Genomic DNA, 9,663 nt, shown 5'->3' with positions numbered 1-9,663 from the left:
CCCCTGGGCGTCTCCTTTTCTCCCCACCAAATCGCCCAGCCCCATCTTCTTCTCTCTCCCAAGCCACAAAGGGACAACTCCCTGATCCAGAAAACTCTCCACAATCCTCCAATGATGGTTGGTTTAGGATTTGTTCTTCAGGCAATTCATATTGACTAAGGGTAGAAGAAGCATAGAAAAAGGTTAGATTTAGCTTTCACTTTTCCCCATGGTTGTGTGCTTCTTTCATCCCTGTCCCCTGGGTTACTGAAGAACACACGCCTCCCTTTCTCTTTCCCCATGATCTGTATAAGGCTGTAGTTTGAAAAAAAATGTGTAAGAGCATTGTACTGGATGAAAAAACAGAAATACAAAGTTTCACAGGTGCTGTTAATTGCTGCAAATGTTAGATTTTTTGCCTAATTGCTTTGATGGGTTTGTTGTTCTGCTTAATAAGTTGGTAGAAACACAAGCATGTTTACTGGTAAAGCAACTTGCTTGGCCTGTTTTGAGCAACTGTAGATCGTAAGCAAGGTGTGTGTGTAGATGTTTCGGCAAGCTTCAAGCCCTATTTGGACAAATCCAGGAGTGTTGTGCAACGACTGGTTGTTTCAAGCAAGTTAAGTGTTATGGTTAGGCAACTTACATGTTAAGATTAAGCAAAAAGGGTGGGGAGTCAATGTAAAAAAGGGTTGGTTGAAGGAAAATAATGGTAGGCAAGTTTGACGGTTTGTTTGGGCAAAATTAGGACAAATGTGAAGCAAGAAATACCGGTATGGTTATTATGAAGCAAAACTCCAAATGTTTTTAGCCAGTTAAGTGCTATGTTTTAGGCAACATACATGTTATGTTTAAGCAAAGGACGAAAATGATGTGTAAAAAACTGCTTGCAAGAAAACAATGGCAGGCAAATTTTTAGGGCTTGTTTTGTGCAAATTCAGTAGTATTGTGAATCAAACATGAAACTGGCATGGGTATTCTTCTGAAGCAAATTTTCATGTGTTTTCGGCAACTTTGGTGATATGTTTAGGCAACTTACATGTCATGATTAAGCAAGAAAGGAATGAATGTAAAAAAAGCTGGTTGAAGAAAAATAATGTTAGGCAAGAAAGGATTACTACTATGCAACAATTGTTTTCATATAGAGATGGATTTATGGTACCTGGTGTCAGAAATTGACTGAAAGTGACTTGAGCTTGGCCTTGTTGAACAGGTACAAGAAGTTTATTCAGCTTGAAAAGCCTTGCAGGCGATGCCCTGTTTCTCTTATCCTAGAAGAAAAATACAACAACAGATGAAACATGTGTATTTCCTGGATAGTTAGGCAACTTGATAGCAGAACTTGGGCAAATGTTGATCAAAAGTGAAGCGACTGTGTATTACCTCGTTAGATCCGGTCTTTTGACGTTTTGGTTTTGGTGGTTGTTCCACAGCAGTGTTTTTCTCAACATTTTCATCACCATATGTGGAAACACTCGGATTGTTGTTGATGTCTAGCGGACGTTTGCCACGGGGAGCAATCTCCTTTCTTCCCCGATGCTGGTACCCAATAAAGGGTGTGCTTCTCTAGCCCTGCAAAAAGAACACGCAACAAGTTAAAAGAACACACAACAAGTTTATTGAATCTTTTTTCTAACACACCTCTTGATGATATTCAATAGCATGCGAGGGATCAGCATCACGATTAACTGCATGATGATCTTCTTGAATGCCCTTTTTGCTTGATCCATCCATTAGTTCCTACTACACAAAACGAAAAAGAGTGCATTCAGATGACTTTCTGGATATTGTCTCTCGGATACTAGCAACTCACATACCAATTCCAAGCAAGTAAAACCAAAAACCCGGGCAAATAGCCTTCCAATGTGCACCAAAAAATAACAAAAACATCACTCATCCGAGGCCTCCAATACTGAACTTGCTTACGCATGATGCTTTCGAGATTTTTTTTACTAAGTTGCCACGCATTCACATCACATGATACATAACTTGGAAAACTCATGATCATCCAGCCTTAGCAAAAAAAGGGCGGTGGAAACCACTAAGTGCATGCATATTTACCTCGTTTTCGCCTGTCCTCCGCCGTTTTGGCTTCGATTCCTCCTCTTGCATGATATCCTTGCCTTCTAAATCAGCATCTGGTGCACTGGTATTACTATCTATGTCTGATGGGTGCTTCCCGCGATAGATGATCTCTTTAGTGCGCATACACTTGTAGACAATTAGCGGCGTGTTTTGTTGCTGTGGTGGGCGTACCTGCGCTGAAAAAAAGATGCTTGTTTGCTTAGTAAAATATAGTCGCATAACTCGAACATGACACCACCACCGCCCCATCCCACCCCCATATTCATCTTGAAAAAATACTAGTAAAAAAAGGAACAACACCGCCCCTGTGCCACCCCTGCCACCTGTTTTATTTCAGCCCGAGAAAAAGTGGTTACCTCTATTTCATCTACACCCTGTTGGTTTGCTTGTGCGACCTGACCGTCACTTTTTTTTTGCTTGTCTCAGACATTGTTGATGCTGCAAAAACAGAAAAGGATATCAGGGAAATGAAAAAAATATAAAATTTATTAGCCACATATACAATTTCTTCTGCTTGATGAAAACTTGTCTGCTTATAGCACTATAATTTGCCTGTTTCATGGCTCAAAAACTTGCTCGAGCTTGTTGATGTGCCATCCTACCTCAATCCTAAAATCTAAAAATGACTTAAGCAACAAATAAAAAAGTGACAAAACAGACCAGACACTCACACCCCACCCCCTGGTACTCAACACTTTAGCAAACACAATATGAATTACCATGAATTATGGATCACAAAGTCAAGGCAACTCATATATTGACTTATGGCAAATTTCTACACCAAAAAAATAACCTCACACAACATGAATTAACCTGCCAAAAATCCACATCATATTGGCAACTCAAATTAACATGGGCACTCTTGTCCGAAGACTCCCCAAACTCCCCAGCCTCTCTAGATTCGGCAACTCAATTAACGTAGTTAGGCAACCCCTAACAAACTTGAAGCAACTCATCAATCCCACCAACAACAAAAAATCTACGCAATCTCGTAGCAACTCAAATTAACATGAGTCAGGCAACTCCTACACAAATCTCAGGCAAAATCCCCAAATCTCCAAGCAACTGAATTAACATGAAAAATAGACATGAGTCAGGCAACTCCTACACAAATCTCAGGCAAATCACATACTCGATTCGACTGAATTAACACGAGATGCACACAACGGATCCGCCCACTGGGCTCGGAAAAATGTTTGGGAAGGGACAGCAATGAACTAGGGCCTCCCCTCTCTGCGCGCATGATCACCTCTCCCCCCTCCCTGTGCCCATGAATCCTAAACGCATCAACGAACTATGGCCACCCCTATCCCCGAGCAGAAATGGAATCGTGAAAAAAGGGCGGGGAACAACGTGATTTTTACCTCAGAAACTCCGTGGCAAGTCCCCTCGCCGGAAACGCAGCGTCGCCGGCGGCCTTCACCCCGCACCCCTTGGCGGACTGGAGACAGAGCGCCGTTGTGACCTTCACCTGCTCCGCCTCTCTTCTGCGGTCCCCGCGCGCACCACCACAGCCTCTCGCGCCTCCGCCCCGCGCGCGCTCAACCACCACCCGCGACCTGTGCGGCAGCCGGCGCGCGCTCCAATTTCTGCAGCGGCGATGCAACCCACGACGGTCGAGCGAGATGTGCGGGGGAGAAGGGATTGGGGGAACAACACCGAGGAGTGGGTGTAGTGGTGGGCCCTCCCAGGATGATGGTTGTCGTAAGAAGGACGCCGAGCCGACAAATCTTCTCCGACAAAAAAACCCCTGGGTCACGATCCCGCGTGCGTGTTGCGATCGGACGGCTCTCAGGGTGTGTGCTCGCGCGAGCAAACGAGCACCCGACCACTTTTTAGGATTTAGGATAAACCTAAGAATGGACCTGTTACGTTGCATTATCACCTTATAACTGGAGCACCGTTTGATCACCAGTTCACCACCTCACGTGGTAAAGATAGATGTTTCTCAAAACCGCAAAACACCAGTAGCCTTTTTCACTTGAAGAAGGGGAACGCATTGTAGTGGCGGTAGAGTGCGTCTAGCCGTCCGCTGCCCGTGCGACGGTAGAGTTCCAACTTGCTGCCGCTCTTTAGGTCATACCGCCACAGCCTTCTCCATTTCACTACGAAAATTAGCTCGCTGCACGCGCCGGCGAAGTCCATCGGCGTCTCCAAGCCGCACAGCATTACGATGTGGGATGCCCACAGGTCCTCCACCGTCGCCTCGTGCACGCGGCGCCACGCCGACGCCGCGTCCATCAGCCACACGCCATGCACGCCCTCCACGTTGTCGTCGTGGGGTCGTACCGACATTCTCCTGTCGCGGATGTCAAATGCGCACAGGCGGAGCTTGCCGCCTACCGAGCCCAGCGACCAGTCCATGCGGCTCTTGGCATCCTCCGCCAGCGGCGGCTCGCGCAGCACCGAGGCGCGGCACCGGGTGGCGTCGTAGCGGAGAATATGGCCCACATGCCGGCCGTCCCGCCAGCGCTGGCTCAGCCAGTAGAAGCACGCGCCGACGTGGATGCCGGGGGACAGGGCCGGCAAGCAGCGGGCGGCGCTAGGCGCTGCGACCTCCGTGGTGTTGGCAATAAGCAGCGGCGGCGCATCGAGCGCGATGGGCGCGTGTATGGGCGCGCGTCTGACGAGCTGGACGCGTCGGGTCCGCGGCGGGTGTGTGCATGTGTGCGCTCGGGGCGCGCCGGGTCTGGCCGTGGCAGACGCGGATGTGTGTGTGCGTACCCGTAGGTGTGCATGCGTGTGTAGTACGAGGATGTGTGTGTGTCTGTTATAGACCGGGTCCAGGGTGAGCGTGGCGATCGGGAGGGCTCGGCGCGTCGCGTGCGTTGCGGGCGCGTGCGGAGGACGCGGCCAGAGCGAGCTGGGTCGTGGGCGCGAGCAGGCAGGGGCGTGGAGAACGTGTCCATATTGTGCCTGGGTATAAAACCCGTGTGTTGGTCATTGTAACAGTGCGGAGTCGAGTTCGAGCTCGCCAGAAATACACAGGAGTCGTCCGTGCGGCAAGGTGTTCGAGCGCCTGGAAATCTTGTGTGTTGCCTCCCTCTCGCTTATTTCTTGTCTCCGGTGATCATCGTGCTCCGGTGGTTCCATTTTTGCAACAACATTTGGTATCAGAGCCTCCTTGCAATCGGGGCGCGCCGGTGATGTCCATCGTACCGTACGGTGGCAGTTCGGGCGGCGCGGTGGCGCATCCAGCGCCGGTGCTCACGGGGGAGAACTACACCACCTGGGCCATCAAGGTGGAGGCGGATCTTGATGCTGCAAGGCTGTGGGAAGCAGTGGTGCCGCCGGAGGACGCGGCATCGGCGGTGATCGCCAAGAAGGACAAGCCGGCGAGGGCCTATCTGCTCCAAGCACTCGGCGACGATCTCCTGTTGCAGGTGGCTGCGAAGAGGACGGCTGCGGAGATATGGGCGAGCTTGAAGGCCAGGTTCGTGGGGGCGGATCGCGTGCGCGCGGCGCGGCTCGGCACACTCCGGGGAGAAATCGAGCTCCTGCGCATGGCGGAGTCCGAGTCCCTGGACGCGTTCGCCGGGAGGCTCGGTGGCATGGCGGCGCGCTACGCGGCGCTGGGCTCGACCCTGGATGATGCCGCGCTCGTCAAGAAGTTACTTGACTCGGTGCCGAACCGGCTGTACGCGGCGGTGGCCGGCATCAAACAATTCTGCGACGTCGGCGCGATGCTGTTCGAGGATGCGCTGGGTCGGCTGAAGGCTTTTGACGAGCGGCTGCGGCGACGCGATCAGGCAGGCGGCGAACGAGCTGACGGCGAGCTGCTATACACGGCGGCGCAATGGAGGGCGCGGGAGCGGCGTCACGGCGGGGCTCGGGACGATGACGGGGCGCGCAGCGAGGCGTCAGGCTTCGACGGCCCCAGGAAGGGAAGATGCTACAAGTGCGGCGAGCTTCACTTCAAACGTGACTGCCCGCAGTGGAAGAAGGCGCCGGCGCCGGAGCGTGCACTGCTGGTCGACGGCGACGTCGAGGACGGCGGGCTGCTCTGAGCCGCGGCTTAGGGCGCGTGTGTTGGCAATAAGCCGCGGCGGCGCATCGAGCGCGATGGGCGCGTGTATGGGCGCGCGTCTGACGAGTTGGGCGCGTCGGGTCCGCGGCGGGTGTGTGCGTGTGTGCGCTCGGGGCGCGCCGGGTCTGGCCGTGGCAGACGCGGGTGCGTGTGTGCGTGCCCGTAGGTGTGCGTGCGTGTGTAGTACGAGGATGCGTGTGTGTCTGTTATAGACCGGGTCCAGGGTGAGTGTGGCGATCGGGAGGGCTCGGCGCGTCGCGTGCGTTGCGGGCACGCGCGGAGGACGCGGCCAGAGCGAGCTGGGTCGTTGGCGCGAGCAGGCAGGGGCGTGGAGAACGTGTCCATAGTGTGCCTGGGTATAAAACCCGTGTGTTGGTTATTGTAACAGTGCGGAGTCGAGTTCGAGCTCGCCGGAAATACACAGGAGCCGTCCGTGCGGCAAGGTGTTCGAGCGCCTGGAAATCTTGTGTGTTGCCTCCCTCTCGCTTATTTCTTGTCTCTGGTGATCATCGTGCTCCGGTGGTTCCATTTTTGCAACAACACGTGGTGTCCCTCCTGCCGGTCGCGGACGAGAAGGTTTTCGCAGGGCGCCGCCGACGTTCCGTGCACTCTCCTGCACTTCGTGAACAACGAGTTGGTCGATGTCGTCAAGGGTAAATCGTTCAACCGGGCAACCCCTTGTTCCACGGTACCCAGATGCCACCCAACTTGTTTAGGGTTGAACTGGTTCGGGTGCTGCCAGGCTGCGACGAGTTGTTACCTCCGATTCGACCCGTCGGGGCCGTCGATGATGACGTGATGACCCTCAGCGCCTGCCTGAGCTGGCCCCTGCTTTGGCCGAAGAGCCAGATTCGTTTGGGGGCGGGGGACACCACCCCAAAGACAACACCGCCAGTCGTGCCAGCGCCAAGTCGGCCCCATGACAAGACCGCCGCAACGGTGCCGGACATCCCTATGCCACTGGATCCAAACATGCATATGGCACAGGATCAGAACGACAACGACGACGATACATTTGGCAACGTCGATCAGTACTTTGCCAAACATGGGTACGATGGCGACTTCATGGGGCCTTCTTCTCAAGAACTCAACCCAACAAAAGACGTGCGCTATCTAGCTGGTACCCGGAGAAGTCATGAAGTCGGCGCCTGCGCCGGACGAGGAGGACGATCCAGCACGCGTCGGCGCCTGCGCCGGACGAGGAGGACGACGGTGAGCGCGAGCCGCTCGGTGGACGCGTCGAAGTTCCAGTGGATAGCAGAGTTGGCGGCGCTGGACGACGAGATGGTGGACGGCGGGAGCGCGAGCCAGCGGTTGGCCGCCGGATCGCACACTTAGTAGCGGCTCCGGCTGCGGCATAGCAGCAACCGCCCGTGCGACGCGACGACGGAGATGTCGAGCATCGGTACGGTGCACTCGAAGAAGATAACATAGTCATCTAACGGCGGCGGCGTGGGATCCTCCATCACCGTGGAGGCCAGATCATAGGAGACGGGGCCATCCATAGGCAGATCCGGCAGTTCAGCAGAGACCTCATCGTCGTCTACCTCTTCAGGATCGGCATCGCCAAGATCGTCGGCGCCGGCGGGGTCCAGGAGTCGATAGACGGAGTCCTCTTCGGCGGTTTCAAAGAGATGGGGCGTAGGCTCCAGATTCTGGCGGGGCGAGGGCGGGGGCGGCCGGGCGGGGTCCGTGTACTTTGGTTGGACTGGCACGTTGACCGGTACGCGGTCGGCAGGGTCGACGGCGACGAGCGTGAGGTGGGTGAAGCCGACCTTCCGCCGCGGCTGGATGATGAGCGCGTGCGGGCGGTCGTCAAGGAGCGGCCGCGGCGAGAGGTGGCGGCAGAGGAACGTCGCCTGGGAGAGCACGGCGCGCCACTGCCGGCAGACGGCGGCCAGGCGGTAGGCGTCCTTGGAGGGCAGGCAGGACAGGATCTCGGAGACGATGCCGTCGTCCAGGTGCGGCAATGCTGCGCCAGCGGCCGCCATGGCGTGGTGGGTTGGTTGATTCCGATGGCGTTTGTAATCGGGCGGCCAACGCGTTTGTACTCCGGCCTTTAAATCGATCTTGTGCGTTTATTTTGGTATCGAACACGGACGCTGTAAGTTCGATGGCTTGACGCCGACGTTTATCCGTGTATCAGACCTCTTTTTTCAGTTCAGAAAAAAAAGAGTACAGACTTCTTCCTGAACGTGTTTGTCTTTTGATAAAAACTGAACGTTCTTGTCACTTTGCTCTGCATACATTCTTTCAGAAAATTTCATGCAGGATGACTCGTTCATTCCTTCATAGATCATCAGTCGATTCAGTCGTTCATAGCATCATCGTCGGTGCGTTACAGTGTCCATAGCTAGCCCTTGTCATCTCCATCAGATTAGTTGTTCAAAACCATATTACAGGAGTATTGGGATAGCCAGGCCCTACGGCACGTACTACTCCTACCTGGCATGGCATGGCACCGCCAACGACTAGCAACCACTCTCGTTGCCATCTAGTCTGACCAAAAAAAACGTTGGCGAGCCCGAGGTTTATCCGGCCGATCACTTGGGAGGCCTCCCTGGCTTCCCACTCTTCTTTCCACCTCGTCCCGAGCTTCCTGCTTCCGGAGGAGCAGCGCCAGGGCTCCCCTTCTTGGGCCGGCCTCTGCCCCTGCCCCTGCCCCTACCGGATGGCATTGGCTCCGGAGTCGCCGTCTTGGCTCCCCTGCCTCTGCCCCTTCTCGTAGACTGCCCGCGGCCATGACTGCCACACTCTGCCTCGGGCACTTCTGCAGTCTCGTCCTCGTCCTCTGCTTCTGCATGTTCCAAGGCTTTCTTGCGCTTGTTGGACCGTGAATTCGTGGTGCGAAATGCCGCCTTGGTGGCCTGCTCTGCCTCAGACGTATCTTCTTCTGCAGTGAAACGGTTCAAAACCACCAACGCTCAGGCCTCAGTTTGGGATGAAGCACCAGAATTGGATGGACCAAAAAAAAAATCAGGAAGCTGTAAGCTAAACAGAGCCCACTATATTCAGTGGAACAAAGGGTAATGTTGTCGAACATCGCACCACTGCAATGGACCTTGGCTACTTTTTTCACACTAGTGGGGTCTCCGTTTTCTGGTCTGATAGTGAATAGCATGAGATCTGTGATCAGTTGGCCAAACCTTGGTAGAAAGGGTCTGACCAGCAACAAGGCACAAGTGACAGGTTATTCGAGTGAGAGAATAAGTTTCAGAATTTCATGCATCGTAAGTGCTGGTGCTTGACATAGTGCCAACATAAGAAGGGAATTTTAAAACAAAAATGCAGCAAGCGATTGACCAATTGTTGAGCTGAAAGCATTTTTATCAACATTACATGAATCTGTGGTGGTCACTGCTGCCTAGATAATTCCATTCTGAACAGGCCAAACCCAATAATGACCAACAACCTACTCAATATTTTTCTAAGCTAAGCTTGGGCCAGCTTGAACTAGAGCTGAAAAGTGTGGCACAAGGGGAGTAATGGAGTAATGGGCATGGTATCCTGTGCATCATGTAGATCATATTTAAATACTTTATGGGACGTCATTGAGATATAACAGCAGAATT

The 9,663-nt window shown here is 53.5% G+C and overlaps 1 protein-coding gene and 2 long non-coding RNA genes across 5 annotated transcripts in view; all 3 read right to left on the bottom strand.

Moving 5' to 3' along the window:
* Positions 1 to 236: 236 nt before the first annotated feature.
* Positions 237 to 1,413, bottom strand: LOC119302542. Its single transcript, XR_005147638.1, has 3 exons — positions 1,363 to 1,413; positions 1,142 to 1,250; positions 237 to 294 (listed from the first exon to the last, which is right to left on the bottom strand). It is a non-coding gene; the product is annotated as an uncharacterized LOC119302542 (long non-coding RNA).
* Positions 1,414 to 1,494: 81 nt separating this feature from the next.
* Positions 1,495 to 2,504, bottom strand: LOC119302536. Its single transcript, XR_005147637.1, has 4 exons — positions 2,421 to 2,504; positions 2,041 to 2,235; positions 1,621 to 1,722; positions 1,495 to 1,551 (listed from the first exon to the last, which is right to left on the bottom strand). It is a non-coding gene; the product is annotated as an uncharacterized LOC119302536 (long non-coding RNA).
* Positions 2,505 to 8,375: 5,871 nt separating this feature from the next.
* LOC119322859 (protein RCC2-like) overlaps positions 8,376 to 9,663 on the bottom strand; it is an 8,045-nt gene continuing 6,757 nt past the window's right edge. The window contains exon 17 of one of the 3 annotated variants that reach the window (XM_037596397.1): positions 8,376 to 8,984. In XM_037596397.1, coding sequence (XP_037452294.1) covers positions 8,635 to 8,984 — 350 coding nt within the window. In that variant the 3' untranslated portion in view covers positions 8,376 to 8,634. Of the gene's footprint in view, positions 8,985 to 9,108; positions 9,253 to 9,326; positions 9,599 to 9,663 lie in introns of those variants that run through there. The other 2 variants (XM_037596407.1, XM_037596400.1) reach the window with 2 other exon arrangements.

The sequence above is a fragment of the Triticum dicoccoides genome, chromosome 1B (assembly GCF_002162155.2).
Source record: "Triticum dicoccoides isolate Atlit2015 ecotype Zavitan chromosome 1B, WEW_v2.0, whole genome shotgun sequence".
NCBI classification, from domain to species: Eukaryota; Viridiplantae; Streptophyta; class Magnoliopsida; order Poales; family Poaceae; genus Triticum; species Triticum dicoccoides.
This window is presented reverse-complemented; position numbering and strand designations above follow the sequence as displayed.